General features: G+C 41.6%; 1 protein-coding gene across 3 annotated transcripts in view; it reads right to left on the reverse strand.

Annotated features, from left to right (window-relative positions):
* The window catches only part of CCDC170 (coiled-coil domain containing 170), a 72,098-nt gene that overhangs the window by 26,568 nt on the left and 20,561 nt on the right, over window positions 1-24,969 (reverse strand). For all 3 annotated transcript variants that reach the window (XM_054024049.1, XM_054024048.1, XM_054024050.1), the window contains exons 6-9: window positions 22,162-22,306; window positions 19,905-20,090; window positions 14,195-14,512; window positions 3,302-3,502 (exon numbers count right to left, since the gene is read on the reverse strand). In XM_054024049.1, the coding sequence (XP_053880024.1) occupies window positions 3,302-3,502; window positions 14,195-14,512; window positions 19,905-20,090; window positions 22,162-22,306 (850 nt within the window). The remainder of the gene's footprint in view (window positions 1-3,301; window positions 3,503-14,194; window positions 14,513-19,904; window positions 20,091-22,161; window positions 22,307-24,969) is intronic.

Below are 24,969 nucleotides of genomic sequence, written 5' to 3' on the forward strand. Positions count from 1 at the left end.
AATCAGGAGAATGGGTGGGGCTTGGGCTCTCAGCCCCAGGCAGCAGGGCTCGGGCTGTCAGCTTAAAAATTGTAAATATAATCAATAAAATATTGTGTTCAATCGATACCTATCTATATTGTGGCTGGGGACACTAAAGTTCAGCATTTCATTTAAATTGTGGAAAACCACAGATTTTTATGTTTCTTTTTAATTGGAGAATTTTGGGGGGGGGGTATCATGGCAAACTCGGATCCCTGGTGATAACCTACCATGATACATGCCAAGCGCAACTGATCTAATAGGTAGACTACAAATCAAATCTGTATTATACGGTCACACATGACATTGCTGTGTAATATTTTGTTTAATTGTTCTGGAATGAGAAATGACATTTTAAATCCAACTAGATTTTGCCCCTAGTTTACACTTTATCTAGGATGAGGTTTGAAACAACATGAATATTTCCTGAGATAACCAGACAAGAATAAAACCAGAGACAGCAGATGTGAGGTCAGGTGTTGGGAGAGGGTACACAGGGGATGTGATGGTGGACTGAGGAACAGCACAAACAGTAGGCGGAAGAGATCTACTGATTCAACTATTGGATCTTTCTTAATCTTCTATCCCCTTCTCTATTTGACTTCTTCCAGGATCGCCTGCAGTTCAGGTGTAAAGAGACAGAGCTGGATGTCATCCCCAGGTTCAGAGAACTCAGTGCATTGAATATTCGCCTCCTAATCAAACTACACCGGCTGCGACCAATCCGGTATGGACATGGCTGACTTGCTCATCACATGTTGTGTCTTGGAGAAATTTCTAACCTGGCGGAGTCCAGCCCTCTCCAGGCAGCTCCCTTTCAGTCGCCTCTTATGACATGCAGGAGAAGCAGTGGTCCTATTCGGTCCCTGAACCCACAGGGGACAGAATAGGAACAATACAGCTGGCACCTCCTAGGAGTCTCTGAAGTCAGATGGAAGAACTTTGGAGAGGCACGAATGGAAGAAGGCCAGGTACTCTACTACAGTGAAGACTGTATCAATGTTAACGGCATAGGATTTCTTGTGCATAAGGATATCAAGAATTCAGTATTAGGATACCACCCAATATCCAGCAGGCTTATTTCCATCCGTCTAAAGGCAGTACCGTTCAATATCACAATGGTACCAGGCTACACCCCTACAACAGACTATGACGATGAGCAAATTGAAGGTTTTTATAATCAGCTCCAAGACATCATCAATAAGGTACACAAGAAAGATATCCTGATTGTACAGGGAGATTGGAATGCTAAAGTGGGTACTGACGCACAGGCAGATTGGCAAGATTATTGTGGCCCTTTCTGTAATGTGGTAACCAATGAGAGAGGACTGAGACTTTTGGAGTTTGCCAGCTATAACAATCTGGTTCTTGCAAACACATTAGGAGTACATAAAGCAAGTAGAAGATCAACATGGCATGCACCTGATGGTTTACAACACAGTCAGATTGACTAAATCATGGTGCAAAACAGATTTCGTTCTGGGATCAACAGAGCTAAAACAAGGAGCTTCCCAGGTGCTGATGTTGAAAGTGATCACACCCTTGTGATGCTAAACTTTTGGGTGCAGCTACAGAGCTAAATTAAAAAGATCTTGTTCAGTTTCATGGCTGTCTTTAGAACCCAGGAGGGTGAAACTGTCAAGAATCTTTTCCGATTAATGCTGCTGCTGGTTGGAAAAGCTACGAATGTCAGCAGAGGCAGGAACTGGAGCTATTCACTGAGGAGCGGAACCTAAAATATAGAGACTGCTGACAGGTGGCACAGTAATGAAGAAAGACCTCTTCCTCACACCACCTCCTTGCAGCAGACATCTGGAGACAAGTAAAAAAATGAAAAGCCTCTTCCCTTATGGGGGAAGTGGGAGGATTAAACAGAAAGCTCCATCTCCCTTCCTGTAGCTAGAGGTGGAGGTTAACATTTACCAAAATTTACTGTATTAGCAAGCCACTGATAGAAAAGGTGGAGGAGCAGTGTCCAGAGACAGCAGTCTGGTAGACAACTCAAAATAGTCACTGGCTTCTCACCAAAGCATTGATCCTGGACTGATAATCTGGACACCTACCTTTGTCTTCTTCTCTGCCTCTCTGGCTAGTTAGTTTAGTCCTTTAGGTATCAGTTAATATTTCAAGCCCTTATTTAAAAGTTTTATATGCCCCAAAGCACCAGCATGTGAACTCACAGTTTGAGTACTCACTAAAACAGGGGTTCTCAACCTTTTTCTCTCTGAGGCCCCTCTTGACAGGCTATAAAAACTCCAGGCCCCAGCAGGGTGCGGGGGCATCAGGGCAGGGGCCTTGGGCATAGGCGTAGTTTGACTTCTATTTGGGGGAGCAGGGGCCAGCGGGGCTCAAGCCACCTCCACATGGCGGGGTCCGGCGAGGGAGTGCCACCTCCATCCCCTGACTCACCTTAGCAGGCCACTCAGGGTGCAGGGAGAGGGGTACTAGGGGCTGTGTGCAGCCAGGGGGTAGCTCAGGGTGCAGAGGGAGGTAACTAGGGGCTGTGTGCAGGCAAGGGGGTAGCTCAGGATGCGGGGGTGGGGGGCTAGGGGCTGTGTGCAGGCACGGGGGTAGCTCAAGATGCAGGGAGAGGGGTATTAGGGGCTGTGTGCTGGGAGGGCTCCTCTGCAGTCCCTGTTCCCGGAGGGGTCTGCCAGCCACAGAGCCGGGTCTCCTAACCAGCTGCCTCTGTGGGAGCAAAGGGGGCTGGGAGCTGAGGAGCAACGTCAATCTGGGGCACCAGCAGGAGACAAGGCAATGCTGCCGCTGCCTGCTCCATGACACCAGCCAGAGCAGCAGCTAGCCCACACTGCCCAGCTCCGGCTACCCGCCTCCAACCTGGCCAGGGGGCGGGAAGAGGAGATGGGGAGGGGTGTGGTGCTGCGTGCCCGGGACTGTCGTGACCTTTCGGTGCAATTGGGAGTGAGGGGCAATGCCCTCCAAGTCCCCAACTCTGCCTATGGGGCAGAAGTCCTGAGCCCATAGGCAAGCACCAGACCTCGGGGTTCCAGGATTCAGCCCTGCACCTCCCGGCTTCAGCCCCCCGGATGGCATCTGGGATCGGGGCTTCAGTCCCAGGCCTCCCAGCTTCAGCCCTGTGGGGGGTGCTGGTTCAGGGCTTCAGTCACGGGGCCCCGCAGCCCTCTTGAAAGGGCTTGCAAACCCCAAGGGGCCACGGACCCGATTGAGAACCGCTACATTAAAATACAATAAATACACTCAGTTATATCTCTGGCTTGCAAAAAACATTCCCACAAATGGAAATAACGTATGTTGTTACTTTTTGTTTCTCAAGCTTCAAATCATCTCGCATCATGTCTCCAGACACCAACTCCCCATCCAGACGCATCAATTGATCCTGGAGTGTCTCAAATTGTTTTTCTGCTTTCCTGGCCTTTTGCAGAGCCTCCTGGTGCAATCTGGTCTGATTCTCCAGCTGCTCAGTCAGTTTGGCTATTTGGGCTTCAAGCTGGGACACCATCTGGGAAGCAAGAAAACCAACAAGACAGAGACTGAGTTTAACTTGACATGTACGTGTTAGAGGCACAAGAAAGATGCATCCCCAAGATAACAAACAGTGGAAGATTTCCCACTTCTAAATAAATAATTTTTTAAAAAGGAAGGAAACAAAATGTGGGATAACTATTAGAAAAAATATTGTATGCAGTATTTTTGTATGCAGTTGGTCCCAGGAAATTAGAGAGACAAGTTGGGTGAAGTAATATCTTTTATTGGACCAACTTATCTTGGTGAGAGAGACAAGCTTTCGAGCGTACAGAGCTCTTCAAAAAAATGATAGAAGCTGCTGGGGAAAAAAACGTTGCAGTGAGTCACTGCCCACTGAATCAGAAATGGAGAACAACACAAAGACCCTATTATCTATGCCTACACTGCCAATTCATTTGAAGTAGCTAACTCTTTTGTAAATGTTAATCTAGACACTCCATGATCATTCCAGAACACCCATTCACAATTTACCCTAAATTTCATCCAAGGCCATGAAACAAAAACTTTTGTGTCCTGAAATGTGGAGTGTCTAGATTAACTCAAGTTAGCTAACATCTTTGTAATTGTTAATTAGTAATCAATCAATTTCAATTAAAATAGGGCCACAAACTCCAGACTGCATATACGCTGGAAAAGAACATTTTAGAAAGATTGACTAATAAATTTTAATTAAGTGGGTTTTACAAACATGTTACCCCCTAGTGTAGATAGTGTTAAAAAAAATTAAAATGTGTTCGCTTTAACATTAGAGAGCGTAGGGTTCACCAGGAACAACTGATAAGTTTTTAAAACATGTCTCCACTCAGTGTTAATGTGCTTTTAAGCACCACTTAATTAAGATGTGTTTGCTAAACACATTTTTTCTAATGTGGATAAGAACTGAACCTCACAATATAAACCAAAAATCGTTTAGCTGTTCTCTATTAACTTTACAACACTTATGTGATTTGCTAACCAATAAACTCAATGGAATGGAATTAAAAAATGAATTGTTTAATAACTGGAAATAGCAACAAGATGGCTAATTACAATGCTGCCAAATGTTAAATTGCTTGGCCATATTCAAAAGGTTGTTTTTTTCCCCATCATTTTATTTTCCTGTAGTTATTTGGTTGCATTGCATGTTCATTTTTAATTCCACCCTCAGATACTCATCCAACAGTCCCTTCATTTCTAGCATCTGTTGGCCTCATGTTTACAAACTGGCCTGATTCCCACACACAAAACTGCCATTAATTTCAGTGACACTTATCAAAATGTAAGGGCTGCAGCCTTGGGTTAGTGTTAAATAAAATGGCATAATTGAACCAGGACCAAAAAGGCTTTAGGGAAATATTATTGATTGCACACTGAGCGGAATGACCCACCAACAACAAAATACAACCCAAAGAGAAAAAAAAAAAATCGACAAAATTATTTTCTATTGTATGTCACTAAAGGCCAACTCTAGCCCTCATTAGATCGGAGGAGAAACTGGTGTCAGGGGAGGAAGACTCCTCCACCAGGCTACAGAAGCTCTGCAGCTGATTTATCTGGTTCACCTTTGGCAGAGAACAGAAGAAATGCACGCAGCTTCAGATCAACCCAGCCCCAGCCTCTTTTTCTCCTGTACAATGCCATCCAGGAGGCTGCTTGCACACAGCAGGGTTCTGCAAGACACACACACACACTCCCATGCACAATAAAGCTACACTAATTCTGCAGAACAGAGATCCTTTGGGGTGGCAGAGTAAGAGGTGTGAATTCACCTGAGGGCTTGCCTACACTGGAAATGCTACAGCGACACTGCTGTAATGCTTCAGTGTAGACACTACCTATACCGATGGGAAGGGTTCTCTCGGTGGTGTAGGTAATCTACTTCCCAGAGAGGCAGTAGCTAGGTCAACAAAAGCATTCTTCCTTTGACCTCATGCTGTCTACATAGACGGTTAGCTCTGCTTCGCTACATCACTCATGGGTGTGGATTTTACACACCACTGAGCAATGTGGCTAGGTCGACCTAACTTTTTAGTGTAGACCAAGCCTCAGTCAGTGAAATATGCATCTAATGATGCTGCCACTCAAATGTTGCCATTTATTTCAATGGGAAAAGCATTAGGTCTTGATTCAAAACCCATTAAATCAACAAAAAGCAACAGAGGGTCCTGTGGCACCTTTGAGACTAACAGAAGTATTGGGAGCATAAGCTTTCGTGGGTAAGAACCTCACAATTCTTGCATCTGAAGAAGTGAGGTTCTTACCCACGAAAGCTTATGCTCCCAATACTTCTGTTAGTCTCAAAGGTGCCACAGGACCCTCTGTTGCTTTTTACAGATTCAGACTAACACGGCTACCCCTCTGATATTAAATCAACAGACATTCCCGGGCTTCAATGGGCTTTGGATCAGGTCAGTCCCATAACTGCAAAAGTATGTACTATGTCTGAAGATGACCTTTTATTCTTCGAGCATGTCTACCCTATGGCTGCTATAGCAGCACAGCTATGGCACTGCAGCTGTGCCACCACAGTGCCCTGAGTAGATGCTTCCTACGTAGATGGAAGGGGTTTTTCCACGGAGGTAGTTAATCCACCTCTCTGAGAGGTGGTAGCTAGGCTGATGAAAGAATTCTTCACATCCCTTAGCCACATAGCTGGGTCAATCTAATTTTTAAATGTAGACCAGCATTAGAATCATCAGATAGAAGGAGCTGATTCTGCAGTCATCACACTGGGGAAAGAACTGTGGCGTTTAATAGTACTTTTGCCTGTAATATGACTATAGGTGTGGTCCAGATTAGGAAAAAATATCTGAACCCTGACGACACATAGGGCACTCAAGACCTGATCTAGTAGCTTTAAAATGATTGCGATTTTAAATTTTAACTGCTGTAGAACAATAATTAATAGCAACATCTCTTTCCCACAACAGACTTTATATTATTGGGCACTTGTCATTTTTTGTGTTGATTTTTTTTTAAAAAGGCATACCTCTGGGCTTTCTACAGATTAAATTACGCTTGTCAACAGATGCAAATAAATGCCAGGCATTCTCCCATTTCACTGGGTTAAATACCCAACTGCAGAAAGGTCTGTAGCAATTTTTAGCCAGACACATTTATTATCTATTATAAGCTGACTGGAATGCTGAGAAGTCATCCAGGTAATAGGATAGGCTAATGTGTAGGCAATTAAAGCTCTAAAAAAGGCCTCTCTTCCGTCACCTCATTGAAGGCATTTAATCTCTTCACTGACCATCTGAGTGCAAAGTATATACACTCCATCTTAAACTTTTTGATTCTAATCCTAGAAAGGGACTAGTTGGTACAGAGTTCCAGTAGGACCCTGCCCAGGCTAAAAGGTCAGCACAGGCATAAAACTTTGTAGGATTGGGGCCGTACATTAAGATTTGAAAAACAATTGCACTTACTCATGAATGTAGAAAGTGTAAGCAAAACTAGACTAAAAACAACCTACACTCTCTTGGGAATGATTCCTTTCAGAGCATGCTCAAGTCCTTTCTCACATAGTTATTTCAAGGTCTGACCTTCATAAAGAAACTCTCCTGAGAGAAGCAGTCCATACTTCTTTATTAGAGCGCTTCACTTTAGGATAAGACAGACAGAATAACTTCTTGTCCCCCATACCTGTGACACATAGTTGCCAAATAATAAAGTTTCCTCAGCATGCACGTTTGATTTTTTTTTTTTTTGTATCTTTGTATTTACTAAGTTCAGTGGTAATTGATATATAGCTAAAAATCCTCCCCATGTTTGTTTTTTTTTTTTTTTTAGAAAATGATAAAGTAACAAAAATACAGGGGCAGAAGGCAAAGAAAGGAGAAGGGAAGATTTGCTCTTCTCTCCCCTTTATTATTTTAAGGATGAAATAAAAATACTATGGAGGCACAGGTTGTAGCTCCATAGTTAAGGCCGACATGAGTTTTGCATTTAAAGCAACAGTGCCCAGTCATGGCATCCAAACAACCTTAATTCTGCCTTGTAGTGACACTAAAAGGTATGTCTACACTGAGAGGCGACATGTGGGGTGGTCAAACACCCCCTCCCCTCCGAACCTTAAATTGTGCCAACCCACACTATCAACATTTACATGTTGCCTCTGTAAAAAGGTGTGGTCTTAACTCAGATTAGCTAACCCTGTTGGAGGTATTTGGGTTGAAACAACACGGCAACACAGCTTTTAACTTGGTTCAGCAGCTCAAGTTCAACCCTGAGCTGCCCTAGAGGCTTCAACTTGAGCAGCTAACCCAGGTAAAAAGCCAAGTTGTTGTGTCTTCACTGTTATTTGAACCCAAGTTAGCGAATGTAGGTTAGCTAATCCAAGTTAAAACACATCTTTTTATTCAGTGTGTAATCTAGGTGGGGATTAAAAAAAAAATCTAATGTGTCTTTAAAAAACAGTTTAATTGAACATGGAACTTCAACAACTATTATGCATTAATTACAATTGTCTAGTTACTGCATGATGTTACTATAGGGCAGAGTTAAGTTTGGTTAAGGAAAAGTACATCTCTATACCTTCATGTTCGGATTTCTTAAATTCAACTTTAACTCTGAATTTCCTGGGTTTATACCACTTATTTTGAGGATAATTATGCCCCTATAATTGTTTTACCCTAAACATCTCATATGTACTTCCAAAATTAACTTCATTTTGTGTTGGAAATATACACACATACATACACGCGAGTGATACTACAGTTCTTACCTTTAAAACATCTTAAATGAATTTGCCTTTTGTGGTATCTTTGAAAAAACAATATACTGCAATGGAGAAATCATTCTCTTTTGCCATGGCTATCAAAATAAAGCAACTGTTAAGCAACCTTAGTGGTAGTTTATATTGAAAACTACTCTTCCTTTAAAAAAAGCCCTTCAATAACCTTTACCTGCAGCTTTGGACAGTCTAACCGTGGGTCACTTTTTCAGTGTGTAGAGCCATAGTTTTCCACCATGAATCTCAAATACCACTGTATGTATACCCTTTAGGCCGTTTTGTTCTCCCAATACCCAAACTGGCCAAGCCTGCCTCCTTGCAGCAATGTTTATGGGAAGGGGAGAGCCGTTTCTTTATTCCTTGACTTTGTACTTGAGCTGTCTCATCCTTAAGATTCCGGTTTTCAATGTCAGAGTTAGTTGATCTTCTAGGTAGCCACAAGTGATTGTCCCAAACTAACAATATCCAAGACCCAGTTCAGGTTACTTTGAATTTAAGTTGATTGTATTGTCACATCAGAAAATGGAAAGAACATCAGAAAATAAAACGTATCTGGAAATAAACTCTTTGACACTACAGAAAGCAATGCTTAGTGAGAACAAAGCTCAGGGTACAGAGTACTGAAATATGATCTATACAGCACAGCAGAAAAAGTCCTTGCTCTCCCTCAACCTATAACTGTCCATTTCAGCCGTCTAGAAGAAAGCTCACTCACATGTTCAGCGAGGTGTGTGGGGGGGGGGGTGATACCTTCATTTTATGGCCTTCTGCTAAGATCATTATAATGTACCATTTCCTCACCTCCCCTGAACAGTAATTAACTTTTAACTTGTTTTCCACTAAAATGAAATGCATTCCTTTTCAGATGACAGCTTATGCTAAATAAACAATGCCACTTTATGTTTCCCAATACATACAAACATTTAAGCAATACTGGGTCTGCTTCTGATCTCACTTAAACTGGTATAAAACAGATGCACTGTAAAGTCCCAGTCACCTAAGTTATGTAGGTACAAACAAGATCAGAGGCAGACTCAGTATCTTTAAGTACCCACACCTCCACTGTCATATAGAGAGTTTTTTGTTCAACTTGCTAACAATCCAAACACAAGGCATGTTTTGGGAAAGATCCTATCTGGTCAGGGCTGCAAAGTCACACAGCAGAAATAAGATTAATTAAGATAAGAGACACCGGATACATTTGACATCAGAAAGACTCAGATTTAATTCAAAACTATCTTTGTAACAATATTAAATGAAAAAACCTTACCCTTAAGGTTCAATTAAAACTGAACTCTCGAATCCTCAAGAGAAATTCCACACATTGATCTTTTAAGAACAAGTCAGGGAAGCAAATTCATTATGGCCTGTGAACTAGCCATGCGGCCATAAAGGGAGAGTGCCTAAATAGAGCATGGAGGAACTTCTACACCACTGTCCAGTCAGGGATCTGTGAGTTTGGTCTGCAGCTTCCTGTGAATCCCTGGTCTACATCTACATGGACAATGCAAAGCTCTCTGCATCTTTTGTGAGGCTTCTTGGAGAGGAGATGACATAGCACACACAGGACCCAGGTCATGGATTTCTGAAGGAAAAAGTTTTCCTTCTTCTCTATGGAATGTTTTCCATCAAAGGGATCGAGCTCACATAACATCCTCTTCCAGTAGAAAATTATTTAATCTTTTGTTAGATTTGAAGTTACTCCCATTCGATGCACAATCTGATTATACAAGCAAGTCAGTAAAAGCAAGCATTTGCACATCAACTGCTCTGTTACAACGATCAGCTGTCCAAACCAGAAAGCACAATACATATTTTACTGGTATGAGTGTGGTTAAATGGATGCTAGCAAGATTAAATATAAAGACAAGATTTTTTAAAATTGGAGCCCAAATTAAGGCTCCTAGATCTAAATAAATGGCCTAATAAGAGGCCTACTTTTTAGAGGTATGAGTACCCAACAGTTCCTATTAAATTCTGGCCTGATTTTCAATGGGAGTTGCTGAGTGCTCAGCACTTCTGAAGAGCAAGAACCTTTACCTTAAGGTGCCCATTTTTGAACACAGAATCCTAGAAATGTAGGGCTGGAAGAGGCCTCAAGAAGTCATCAAGTCCAGACCCCTGCACTGAGGCAGAACCTAGTAAACCTAGGCCATCCCTGACAGAGGTTTGTCCAACTTGTTGTTTAAAATCTCCAATCATAGGCATTAAGCCTATTCCAGAGTGTGATGGGACACACCCTCATTCTGGTACAGAAGAGACTAACAAACTCTTCCTGGCCTCTTCAGCGCTAGCAAGGCACACTTGCAAGGTTTGTTCAGCCTGGAGGGAGAAGAGCTTAAAAGAAGAAAACTTACAGCAGAAAGGGGCGGTGAATAGGAAGAAGGCTGCTCTGTCCCAGAGACTGCTGGTAACGGAGGTGGTCCAGCCGAGGAGGAGACAGCCACCTCACGCACCGCTCACAAAGCTGGCCTGACTGGCAGCAAAGCAGTACACCCCAGAAGGAGAGGCAAAAGGTAAACCCCACAAAGGAGCAATAGACTGACAGACTAGGCCCATAAGGCTAAATCCCAAGAGACTGCCTGAGAGACTGGCCATCTTTTCAGCCAGATCCTCTTCTCTTGCAAGGGGAGAAGAGGAGGATAAGACAATCCTTTGCTGGTGCGTGTTTGCCTCAGAGAGCTCCCCCAGGTGCTGCCAATTTGGGGAAGAGAGAGAGAGAGAGAGAGAGAGTAAATGACAGAGTGGGACCTGGCTGGGGGAGGGGAGGATTAAGGGAGCCCCTACACCCCACACAGACCTTAACAACCCTTACAGTTAGAAAGTTTTTCTTAATATCTAGCCTAACTCCCGCTTGCTGCAAATTAAGCTCATTACTTCTTGGCCTACCTTCAGTGGACATGGAGAACAATTGATCACAATTCTCTTTACAACAGCCCTTCACATGTTTGAAGGCTTATTAGGTCCCCCTTCAGTCTTTTCTCACTGATTAAACCATGCCCAATTTTTTAACCCTTCCTCATAGGTCAGCTTTTCTAAATCTTATCATTTTTGTTGCTCTCCTCTGAACTCTCTCCAATTTCTCTACATCTTTCCTAAAGTGTTGCACCCAGACCCAGTACTCCAGCTGAGGCCTTTCCAGCATCAAATAGAGTGGGACAATTTCCACCCATGTCTGGTATACAACCCTCCTGTTAATACACCCCAGAATATTAGCCTTTTTCACAACTGCATTGCATTGTTGACTCATTCAACTTGTGATCCACTACAACCCTGAGATCCTTTTCAGCAGTATTAACACTTAGACAGATATTCGCCATTTGTGCATTGGATTTTCCTTCCTATATGTAGTCCTTTGCACTTGTCTTTATTGAATTTCATCTTGTTGAATTAAAACCAATTCTCCAATTTGTCACATTCATTTTGAATTCTAACCCTGTCTGCCAGAGTGTTTGCAACTCTGTTCCATCTTGATGTCATCCAGAAATTTTACAAGCATTGTCTCCGCTCCATTATCCAAGTCATTATTGGGCACGTACACACACACAATTTTTAAATTAATGTCTTCACCTGTGTTACTAACACAATTATTGAAATTGCTTTCACTATTAATGCTGGTTTTTTGCCTCTCTCTTTACTTGAAAAGTGAAACTAGACTAATCAGTTTTACTTTGTTTTAAAAAAATCAATTAAAATATACCTATTTCCATTAGGTTTTGTATACACTTAACTGTCTTAGTCTTAAAAAACACAATCAAAATGTTGGGTCTAAATCTATGACAACAAAGATTTAAAATTGGTGTCTACCGTAGCTTAGTTACTGATTTTTTCCTTTAGCATATTATACCAAAATACCATGGCAAATATGCTCAAATGTTTTTTCCTCTTTCCCCAGAAAATAAAGGACGACTCCTCTCACTCAAGATGTGAGATGACCAGCATGGCAGCCCAGTATGAATACTTGGCATGAAGGAAGAAAGTAACAGCCAGAAAGAGCCAGTGGTGAAGCAATTCCTACAATTTCTGCATGTACTATATACTACAGCTACAAAGGGACTGAACATGGCTAGAGAACTAAATGGACAGATCCAGCATGAGACTGAGTCATATAAAAGACATAAATCACCAGAAGACATCCCTATTAAACTGCAGACATTGCTCTTAATCATCACTGGGCTTAAATCTGTTCCCAATTAAACATTCCAATCAAGTGTATTGTATAAAAAGATGGCAAGCAGTCAGTAAATGCACAAAATATTATTTCATACAAGAAATTCTCAGAAGATCTGGAATTTTAAAGCATACCAGTTACAGTGACACAGTCAGAGAGAGTGAAAACAAAATTTTGTAATTAAAAAAAGTTCTAGTGCCTCAGTGGGAGGTGTCGGAAACCTGAAATTTGGCAAAGATGTAGACCCTAGGAGATGCTTTCCAGTGGTCCAATGAAAATAGTTTTTGATGTGCAAAGTTATAAGGGTTTAACAATCATGTACTTCACATATGCACATTTGTTTTAACATTTAACAAAAAACAATCTGCCAGTGTTCCATTGGCAATGCCCACATAAATAGATTCATAATTTCCATGGAATAGATATATTCCACCTGATCTGTGCATATGCATGTGTTAGAAAATTGAGTGGGGTTTCAGTTTTAAATATGTAGGTGCTTTGTGGAATATGGTATTGTGAAAAGGAATCGGGGCTCAAATAATAAAGGTGCAGATGGAAGAGAAGACAGAATTCTGAAGAAGGCTATAGTCTCTTCCAAATTACGATGCATAAATAGGAACACCAAAGGCTGCTATCTCATTCCTTGCACATATTGTGCAGTCCACAATGTTCTACTAGCATCCAGCAAATACTTGCACATGATGGAATTCATTTCCATCAATTCCTTCTTCCTTTTTTCTAAAAAAGCTAGGAAGTTCTATACAAAACAGCTGTATTAAATGAACATTAAGGCTACAAAGTGAAGCAAGCAAATGTAAGGAAATGCCAAAACTAGGGCTGTCAATTATTAGGGCTAGATTTTGTGCTGCACCTCTCAGGAGCATCCCTGGAGGAGGAGCTCTAAAGCTACCTTGGTGCCTCCTCAATTCTGCCAGCTCCAGGAGCTGGTGCCTCCCTTAAGACTGTTCTTACAACAGCCTCCCCATGTCTCTCAATGAAGTGTTTCACAGTTCAAAACAGCTGTAGTGATGAACATAACAGCCACTCCCTCACCAGGGTGCTGCAAGGGCTGTCAGAGTACAGATGCCACGTGAGGGGGACTAGGATCTGGCCTTCAGTCTTTAATTATATGATCACTTCTTATTTTTTCCCCTCACAGAAACCATGACTTATTCACTGTGCACGATGGACTGATCAGTGAAGGAGGCAGATGTTTAAAGTTCATTTTTTTCTTCATTGTTTAATGTGTGGTCCTGTGCCTCATACACTGCACAACATCAAAACTCTGCTCAGAGAAGAAAGTTTCCTTCATTCTTAGACTTTCCTATGATGCCACTCACAGGCGTCTCTGATCACCTAATGTTACTGAATTTACTTTCAGAATAACCCTGTGAGCACTCCATTTTACAGATGGGGGAACTGAGGAACAGATCAAGTAATTTACCCAAAGTCACACCAAAGTGAGACCCAGTTCAGTGTCTTAAACACAAGAGAATCATTTCCCCTCCCTGAGGACTCCTGTCTGACTTCCTGACTACATCAGCTTCATAACAAACTCTATAACTTCAGTGAATGATCCAAAGTTGTTCTGGGCCCAGGCCTGTCCAATTTGCATACTGAATGAGGCAGGAGTCCTGTGAAAAAATATTATAGGACCACTATAGTTAGGATTCTATCATAAATGCAACACATACATGCAGAGTCTGGAATTATAGCTAATATGGAAAAGGAGCCATACAAAAATCAAGCAGATTGAATAGGTACAGAAGCAATCCACTTACTATCTTTTTGCTCTCTTCCCTGTGGCCAAGTTCTCGAACTCGCTCCATAATAGCCTCCTCAGAGGGTTTAACTATTACAGAACTGTTGCTAAGAAGGGTAGCAACTTGCTCTTTAAAAGCACTCAGCAGACTCTGAGCAGTCCTGGCCTCGTCTATGCTGCTTTTCAGACTCCCATCCATCTCACTGGAACATCTCTTCAGGTGGTGCAATTCCTGCTTTGAGGCTTCCCAAGCCCTCTGGCTAGCAGCCAGCTGATCTTGGAGGCTTCTGATCTCCTTCTCTAGACTCTGTTTGGCTGTTAAAGCACTGTCCAGATCCTAAAATACAAAAAACATAAAACCAGGCTTAATCCAGCCCAAAAATAAGGACTGGGGACTAAATGGCTAATTTTCAGCATGGAGAGGTGAGTAGCAGAGAGGTGCAGGAACTAGTAGCATTAGGGCCAAAGTTGTTCATTATGGGCCCAATCTTGCAAGTCCTTCACAGACAGAATACTTAGTGAGGCAAATAGGACTCCCATATGCATTTAGAATCAACTACCTTCATGGTATAGTGAATGGGGAAGTAAGATTTGAAGATGACACAAAATTACTTAGATCTATAAATACATTGCTTAGATTGTGATGACTTTCATTAAGAAAAAACGGTGACTGGGAAACTCAGTGGTGGATGAAATTTAACACAGACAAGTGCTGGTAATCCACACTAGAAGAAATGGTGTAAAATTTAAAACTACTTGCATATACTGACGGGGTCTAAATTAGTGATATAGGAAAAGATCAAGGCAACATCTCAGCACACTCCATGAAGATATCTGAATAATAGGGCCTCAGTGGTTTTAAAAAACAAAAACAAAAAGTGACAAGCATACCAGAATTATTTCCACACAAAATAGGGGCGTGGCTAAATGAGAAAAAAGTTATAATAGCATATAAGGAAAGTGCAAATATTCAAATATTGATTGGTTGCCTCATCTCAAAGAAGGCACAGATGAGAGAGAGAGAGAGGTGGAGAGATGAAGAATAAATCAGATTAGAAGCATGATGGGGAGACTTTCAAAGAAGGAGAAATTTTAAAACTGGGACAATGTAGGGCCACATCACGTTGTCCAAAGGAGGTGAGGAATGTCAATATCAAACTAGCCACCTTTCCCCTTGAGCCTACAGTTGCCAGTGTGTGTGAATATTGCTCAGTCTGGGAAAGGACACAGGACCTGTGATCAAGTCCTGGCCTTGACCACCTTTATTGAAAATGGCTTTTGACAAAATCTAAAAACAAGAGCCATCTTCTTGGATTTGACTGCCGCCTATTACACAATTTGACACAGAGTCCTTTTGTTTAAACTCTCTCAAATTACCCGCATTGGGTGTTCGAACTAATAGAGCTCTCTTTCTCCAACACAGGCAGTTTACAGTACACCTGGGCAACTGCTGTAATTCTTGGAAGTGTCAAATCAATGGCCTCCCTCAAGGCTCAGTTCTTTCACCGATGCTGTTCACTGTGTACATCAACAACCTGCCAGCTATACTCTCGTGCAAGTTCATCTATGCCAACGACATCTGCTGTAGCCACCAAGCTGTCCTTCTCAAAAACTGACAAGATTTTGAATGAAGATGTGAATCTCATGGCAGAGTATTGTAGTCAATGGCACCTGCAGCCGAACTTTTCTAAGACTGTTTCTGGTGTATTCCATCTGCATAATGCAAATGCAAACCAGAAGTTAAACATTTTCCTCAATGGCCAATGCCCGCGGCATGATCCAAACCCAGTTTACCTCAGTGTGACATTGGATAGATCATTAACGTATCGCAACCACTGAGGAAGATGGCAGTCAAAGTCAGCACTCAAAACAACCTGCTCAGAAAATTGGACAGTTCAACCTGGAATGCGAGCGCCCGGAAGCTTAGATCATCAGCCCTTTCCCTCTGCTATTCAACAGCAGAGTACTGTGCTCCTGTCTGGTGTCACTCATCTCACGCGAAGTTGCTCGATGTAGAGCTTAACAAAGCTATGCATATTGTTAGCAGGACTCTGTTGCCATGGCTACCAATACTTAACATAGCACCACCCCATATTTGCCATGAAAAGGTCTCTTTCATGCTGCTAGCAAAGATCCATGAGAATAGCGACCTGCCGCTGTACTCAGACCTCTTCAACCACCCAGCAGCTCACCTGTCTTCTAGATGCCTGTAATGGGGTTGGCACCCACCTTTCATCAGCACCTCACATGATCGATGGTTTCTTTGGCAAGTCTTCAGTGACTCAGCCCTCCAGCCACATCACACACACTGTCTGTAGGTGGAACAGACCCCTTTTGATATACAGTCTTTACCTTCTCCCAGCCCTGGCCTTGGGCCATACCTCCAGGGCTTCCTCCCTTAAGACATTATCTTCCTGCAGCCCTCTCTGGGCTGAGTTCTTGCTCAGTCCCCTCAGCCAGTCAGGAGCTCCTTCTTAGGTCTCCAGGTCCCTGCCCACACTGAGATTTCCATGGTCCTGCTGCTCTTTCAGCCAGCCAGGAACACGATCCTCTTCCAGCTCCAGGCAGCAACTGACAGAGAAGTGTCTCTGCTGCTCCTTTTTATATGGCCCTCCTGGCCCGATTGCCTGCTCCTGCAGTCCCTCTGATTGGCTGCTTCCCTTGCAGCCACTCTAGGCCACTTGGAGGACTTCTCTTCTGCTCCTCTCTGGAACGGGGTGTGGTAGGATTCTGAGGCCTCCAGAAGGGGGCCTCTAGGCCTAGTCTAGCCTGTCACAATTCTCTTTATGTTCATTTATGCCACCACAGGACATGACGGTGGAATCTGCTTGGCACGAGTGGTCAATGAGGACAGTCATTAATCACTCTCTCATCACTGATGCAACCTGTCCATCAGGTTTTGATCTGCCAAGGCACCTGTGTTCATCTCTGACCCAGTTTCAAAGAGGACAGGGCACTGTGCGGCCAATCTCTTTAAATGGGATTTTTCTAGTGATGCAGCTATGGTCAACTTCAGACTATGTCACATATCATTGTCGAGTGCCCACTGACTTATTTTGACGGCAGGCTACCAGCTCTCCACCTGGCTGATGATGACATCATTAAGTGGCTGGGCATGTTGCACATATGCCAATAAGTCTGGACTCTGCAAATTTAGGGGACATGGCAGGGTAGGTGAGGCAGGACAGCTGCCCTATCTAGCATCCCTGTAGAATCATCTTTAGAAATTTCTGAGGAAGTTAATTCTTGCATAGTCCTTCTATGTCCCTTAAAAGGAGTGTACACAGCAGGAATACAAAGACAATGATAGCAAAGGTCCCAAAGGAGCTATGTTGCCATGAGATGCTGGAGCCTGGGGAATAATGCATAGGGGCTGCTGCTCTGTGAATACTCCAAGATCCTGGGAATATTCTCATTGATCTCATTGGATCTCACTGTTGTAGAGCCATGACCCTTGCCTCGGCTTGTGTAAACTCACAGCGCTTGCCAAGTAAATTTTCTCTTCTTTGTGATGATCCAGTCATCAGTTTGAGAAAGAGATAGAGGCAGTAGATGTGCCAGGGGTATATAAAATAATGAATGGTATAGAGGCGGCCAGTTGGACCATGCTGCATACACTGTGCTGTGAAATAAGAACAAGAAGCCATTCAATGAAAGAGAAAACATTTTAACACATACAAAACCAAAAACATGGTTCTGCTTCATTTAATCAGCCTGTGAAACTCTTTGCCCCAGGATATTAGTGAGACAAACAGTTTAATAAGATTTTTAAAAGGATTAGAGATTTATGTGAATAAGAATAAACTCCACAGTCAAACTAGCTGGGATTACAATGTAGCAAGGAATATAATCCTTCACACTTCAGGGCACTGTTTGAGTAACAACTAAAAATGGGAAGGAATTTCCCTTCCCACAAGGTACAACTTTACACAACCAGATGGGTACATTTACAGGGAGTCATTTGCCTTCTCCAGAAGCATCAGGGTTCAAATACTGTGGGAGGCAGGATACCAGACTTAATTGGTCAGGTTTGTTGCAATGTGATAATCCCTGTGTTAAATACATTTAAGAATAAACAAAGAAACAAAACCATATTAATTAGGTGAATACTGTCATTACTCATTACTAAACTAATTTTAGAACTGTCAACCAAATCTTGGCATAGTTCATTTTATGTCCCTTCTTCAACTCTAAAGAGGTCCTCTTAACAGAGAAATCATGCGAATCAAATTATGGGTATTATAGGAAAGAATGAAGGGAGGTCTATTCCAATTATAATATTACTTCATCAGTCTGTAGATTTCCTTTCGCAGGTCGCAGCACAACAGCAACTAGTCAACATAAGTGTGAGCATTAACCAGTTATGATCTCAGTTTTTTTTTTTTTTTAATTTGCAAACAAATACAGTTGCTTCAAAAGGCCACAGTACTGAAATGACAAATTGGATAAAATAATTCAAAAGGAACATAATTATTGTGCCTCTTTCTCATTTTAAGTGTCATGGGTTATAACAAACCATTTATTTTTAAAAAAAAACTTTCTTTTTAAGAGTCATATTTACAAGTCAGCTGATGCATAAATCTTAAAAAATAAACAAATGCAAGTTGAAAAGAGTAGTAAAATTCTATGTTAAAATTAAATGCTGAACAGCTTCATAGATATAGTTTATCTGGTCAATATATGTATTTAACACATTTTTAATTATAATTTTAGGATGATCTTGCCAATCATAGCAAATGTTGGAACTGCAGACAAGAAAATGCCAATATCTCACATATTCTGTGTATTCATAAAAAATTGTGCATAGTATAAGCCGGATCCAAAGCCCACTGAATTCAATGAAAAACTCCAATTGACTTCAGTGGATTTTGAATCATGGACTGTGGAGTCATGCTGCTAGCCAGGATTTCTCAGTGTGCAAGTCAAATGACTATTTATGATTATGAAGTATGAGTTTATTATACCATACAAATAATCTGGTATCTGACAGACAAGATACTTCACTACCAGTTCTTTCAATGGAATCTTTAGGAAAACATTTTGTTAAATACTATTCAATGAATTTCCCTCTATTTCTGAAGAACAAATTTTACAGCAATTTAAAAAAAAATCTGGCTCCAATTGCATCTCCGGATACTCCTGATTCTCTATGGAAAAATACTTGTAATAATTGTTTTTTTGTTTTTTGTTTTTTTTTGTTTTTTTAACTCCCTCAAGCTTACTTCAAGGAATAAAATATGGATTTCTTAGCATACATTTCTACTCATCTATCAGACTCTTACCTCAGAGTAAAATCAAAAGTTCTGTACATTCATGCTGACTTACACAACATCCGCCCAGCTACCACTTTGAGAAGGCAATAACCGGGGATACAGTTGTTGAATGAGAGTGAAAACATCACTCCATCGGCATATAGGAAACATCAACACTAAAACAGAGTTCTCTAACAAAAGCATTTTAATCTCCTAATATTCTTGAGACTTCATGAACTTGAAGGTGATAACAGAAAAATACTTTTTTTAAAACTAAGCATAAAAAAAATATCTTCAACCAGCACCCTAGCCTGATAAGAGTTTTCCAAACTAAATCTTGTTGGTAATAGCATGTGTTGAAATCTTACCATCATTTACTTTCATTTCACACCATGTTCTTCTACTGAAAAATGCATTTTTAATTTCTAGAAATAGATCTCTAAAACACACAGACATGCACACTAGAAAATAATTTACCTTGCTAAGCTTGTCCGTGTCTTGGGAGTAGGCTACGGCCTTTTTCTGCTCTTTGCTGACTTCCGAAACAAGCCTCATGATGGTTTCTCTGCTAGCTTTTGACTCTATCTCATGAACATTGATAGCCTCTGCAAGAGTGGCAATCTGCCCTTTTAGCATTGTATTTTCTTTATGCATCTGATTGACCTAGACAGACATACCATTCAAATAGTACATATTACTACAATTCTTACACTGTTTCCTGTTAACTATTGTCTTTACTCATTTAAATGCATTTTCTGTTCCTCATCATCATAAAAAATGTTGTTTGTAAAACCTTTAGGGTCAGATCTATGACTATGTTCTGCTATTTATTTCCAATGTTTCCTTATAAACAAAGTAGAAAGAGCCCATAATATACCACTAGAAAAGTATGCCTTAGCATAGCAAATGTTAATTTGGTTTAGTTATCCACATACAAATTCTCAGCACTAGATCAAATGTCATCTGGAGGGCTGTTGTCATTTCTGCATGTCCACACTGATGATAAGGCAGGGCAGAAAAAAAATAGATTATACAACTATCTTTATGTGGGAAGCAGACAGCTTTTCCATAAGATTTATGGCTAGCAAGCCTTTGGAATGGGAAACCAGCACAGGACATTGAGAAGTGATTTTACATTTGAAATATTCTGAGTCATAGGGAGCCATGTGATTTGGCAGCAGACTCTTCTTGACCATATGAGAGAATAAGGCTATCTCCTAACAAAAAGGATTTGGGGAGCTCTTTTGAGCAGCAGCCAGAATTCAGGGAAAGACAAGCCCCAAGCATGCGCTTGATCTGTTGAGGTAATGCTGCAGTAACTCCAAGAAGTGTAAAGCCCCACAGGTCTAGAACCCAAGCCTGTAAAACTACCAAGTAGCTGGCAGCTCCAGTCTGCCACCCAGCAGCAGCTGTAACCAACTTGCACTCCATTTCCCATGACCCACTGTGGACACAGACCATAGGAAGTTCCACCTCAAGAGTCTGACAGACAGCAGCCCCATGGCTCCTGATTGGCTCACTCCCCTATATAAACCCAAGGAGCATTCCAGGAAGCCTCCAGGCAACTAGCTGCTCTGTAGCTGCCATGACCTTTCCTGCTCGATCTCAGCTTGATTTGAACCTTGAAACCTGACTTAGACTCTGACACTGGCCTGGACCTGACTACAAACGTCTCTGCTACTCCCAGCTTCAGGTTTGCCACTGCTCTGTCCCTTGGCCCTGACTGCCATTGTGGGAATCCTACAAATCTGGGGTGGGGAATATCTCATGACATTTCAAAAAGAGCAGAAAAATACAGAATTATATAGCCCCTTGTGTCCTACTTGAATGATGACTAAAGGTGAAGGTGCTCCTATTCTGTCTTTAACTCTAGTCGTTGCTGAGAGAAAAGACATAGATAAGGGGGGGAAAAAATCCAGAACAAATACTCTGTTCTAATACACACTGCTTTCAGTGTGCCCCTTAGAAGAGAAGTAGAGGTGAAAGACTAGCCAGAGAGTGCAAAAGATGTATTAAAGGCGGGTAGAGGGTGCCATTGATTTCATTTTCCTGAATGGGAGCTCAGCTTTCAAAATTTTGGGAAATGCTGGAAGAGAAAGGTATTAAAGATTTTGTATAGCATTCTCTCAGAACTATGCATAATGAATGAATGAAGATTCAATTGTACCTTGTAGTAATTGTGAGTGTTTTGGTACAGGTTCAGAATTAAGGTTGTTTCAGTGTGTGTCACTGAGAATGTTTCTGTTTAATAGCATGACTGCATTAAATGAGTGTTAAGAGTAGTGCCAGAATTGTCATAGTGGAATTTTATAGTTTTTAATATTTTTAGACAAGCATTTAATTGTATGTATTTTCTTGATTTGTACTTAGCAATCGTAATTGTAAGTTAATATTATAGGAACATACATAAGGCCTCCCTGAGTTCAATGAGAGCTGTGGAAGATCAGCTCCTCTGAAAACCAGGCCAATATTTGTAAACACTATTTTTATGGTAATATGCTCTGTATATCCTTATTTGACAACAAAATTCTGACCTTTAACATTTAAGTTGTTTAAACAAGTGTTCTATTTTTCTATTATAAAAGAAAATTGCTGTATTAAATTTTCTACATCAAACCAAATATTTCAAAGACAGTGCACCCTTCTACATTAATATCTATTAGAGCAATACAATGCAGTTAAATATTTAACAAGTCTCTTCAGTATGTAGGCAAAAATAACTGCACATAAACACCTTTGAAATTAAATGTTTGTGTGGTTCCTCTTTTCCTCTGATGTCTACGTCCAGGAATCCAGAAAGCTGTGTTAAGAATTCACCATGCTTCCAGCTGATCTTAGAAGCTTGATTCTTGCTTTCTTCACACTCATCCAAATATTTGCTAATCAGCCAAAACAAACACACATCAGGAGGAATATTTAGAAACAGTATTTTCTAAAGCAAAAGGCAAAATTATCTCAAGCTCCTTGCTTGGGCCTACCTATTCTAGCACAACCTTCACCTTCAAGTTAAATGTGGTTTAATGCATATACTATGGGCCAACAGGGGCAGGGAGCACTGTTAGATGCAGCACATTCTGCCCCTAAGAAAGCAAGCACCTCATAGCCTTATCAAATGATGCCCCTCTGATGATGGGCTCTGAAGATCTCTCTTCAGTCCATGCCAGCAAGATGATTCTATGATGTAGTTTGTTTGGTAGTTGTCCTATTGAGGAGTAACGCATGGGTTGGAAAGGAAGGAAACTCCAGAAGCACTCCCCATACACACCCTTGGAAAAATACCATGTATTAAAATCATGTTCTGTATTTTAATAAATAGCATAATTTTTGTAATTGAAATTAATAAAACAATTACTATATTTTTAAACACACTGGATGAACTATTGGTTCCACATCACCAATTATGCATATTTAAGAGGACACTTTAAAAAAAAATTCAACCAAAGAGTTAATTTCTGATGGACAACCTTTACTCAAAGCCCCAAGAGAACAGAAAATTCACATAAAGCCAGAGACTTTCGCCTTCAATTCTGCACAGAAGGGGAAGTTACTTTTCAGTTAAAGTAACTGGACTTCTTCAAGATGTGTGGTCCATAATCACATTCCACTGATGGTGCACATACAACTCATGAACCTGAGACTGGAGTCTTTTGGTCCAGCAGTACTCGTGCAACACACATGCACCCCGGAGCCTTCATGCTCCTGAGACCTCACACACCAGCTACCACTTGGTTCCTTCTCACCGCAGAACCCCCAAATAGGGACTCCACAGTAGAGGGGATGGAAGGGTGGGAATGTGCATATGAACAATACATCTCAAAGAACTTCCCATTCTCCTTCAGTAAAGAACTTCCCATTCTCCTTCAGGTGATTGTCCATATCCATATACCACTGCTGGTGACTCCCAAGCAGTAACTGTGCTAAGGAGGTGGGAATTATTTAAACAGAGAGTGAAGAACTCCTTTGGGGCTTGGAGGCCTCAGTCAGGATGTAGTGTCTTGGGAACGTGTACATTGATGCCCAAGTGGCTGCTTTACAAATGCAGTAGAACTAGGGTAACCAGATGTCCTGATTTTATAGGGACAGTCCCGATACTCTGGACTTTGTCTTATATATGCGCCTATTACCCCTCCACCCCGTCCCAATTTTTCACACTTGCTATCTGGTTACCCTAAGTAGAACCTCAGAGTTATGAACCTCGGGAATGGAGGTTGTTCATAACTCTGAAAAACACATTATGGTGGTTCTTTCAAGTTTACAACTGAACATTGATTTAATGTAGCTTTGAAACTTTACTATGCAGAAGCAAAATGCTGCTTTTAACCATCTTAATTAAAATGAAAACAAGCACAGAAACAGGTTCCTTACCTTGTCAAAAAACATTTTAAGCTTTCCCCCCCTTTTTTTTTTTTTTTGAAGTAGTTTACGTTTAACACAGCACTGTACTGTATTTGCTTTTTTTTAATTTGTCTCTGCTGCTGCCCACATACTTCTGGTTCCAAATGAGGTGTGTGGTTGACTGGTCAGTCCACAACTCTGATGTTCGGAACGCTGAGGTTCCACTGTGTTTGATAATGGTAGACTTCACAGTGATGCTACTGGTACAACTTGCACTCTAGTGGAGTGAGCCCTGATGGATGGTGGATCTACCATGGCCACTTCGCGGCATGTTTTAATACCATCAGAAATTCAGTTTTATGGTATCTGGGATGAACTTGCAGAACCTTTTGACCTCTCTGTGATGGAGGTTAACATGAAGTCTTAGTGATTTTCTAAATACTTATGTTTAAATAGTAGGCCAGTGCTCTCCTGACGTGTAGAGCAGGGTTTTTCAATCCCTGGGTTGTGACCCAGAACTAGGGTGCCAGAATGTGGCACACGTTCACATAGGAAGCCCAGAGAGGAGAGTGTACCCCCGGGGGGGAAGGAAGGCCCTGGGCGGTTTCACCCTGCAGTGGTCCTGCAAGACTGGCTGTGCTCAACTCCCTGCTCCAGGAGTTCTTAGCTGGTGCACAGGATTGCAGTGCTGTTCAGGTTTGGTCCGGCTGCTCCTCCAGGCCAAATTTCAGTGAGTGGTGCTGTGACCCTCTGCACAAAGTCGCTACATCACTCTCCCAAATTTGGCCCAGCAAGCCCACAGGCTAAATCTGAGCAGTGCTGCAACCTCAAAGGTCACACTGCCTGGAGTGAGGAGCCGAGCTCACCCTGTCCCATGAAATAGGAGCCACATGAGTTGCCACTATGGAATGCCAGGTATAATTATTTAGTATTTACTACATTAATGTGTATATTGTATTTCTTACCCACAATATATTTACTAAACCAGATTTTTTTTTTTTTTGCACTAAAGCTAATTACTGGTCACAAGAAGCCATCAAAGTTTACAAATGGGGGCTGAACCCAAAAAGGCTGAGAACCACTGGTCTAGAGTGTGCAACATCACCCCAGATTTGGATGCATGAGGTTTTGGGGGAAATACTGGTAAGTGTACTTTTTGGTTCTAGTGGAAGTCTCTCACTATTCTGGGGAGAAATTTAGGGTGTAT

The sequence above is a fragment of the Malaclemys terrapin genome, chromosome 3 (genome assembly GCF_027887155.1).
Source record: "Malaclemys terrapin pileata isolate rMalTer1 chromosome 3, rMalTer1.hap1, whole genome shotgun sequence".
NCBI classification, from domain to species: domain Eukaryota; kingdom Metazoa; phylum Chordata; order Testudines; family Emydidae; genus Malaclemys; species Malaclemys terrapin.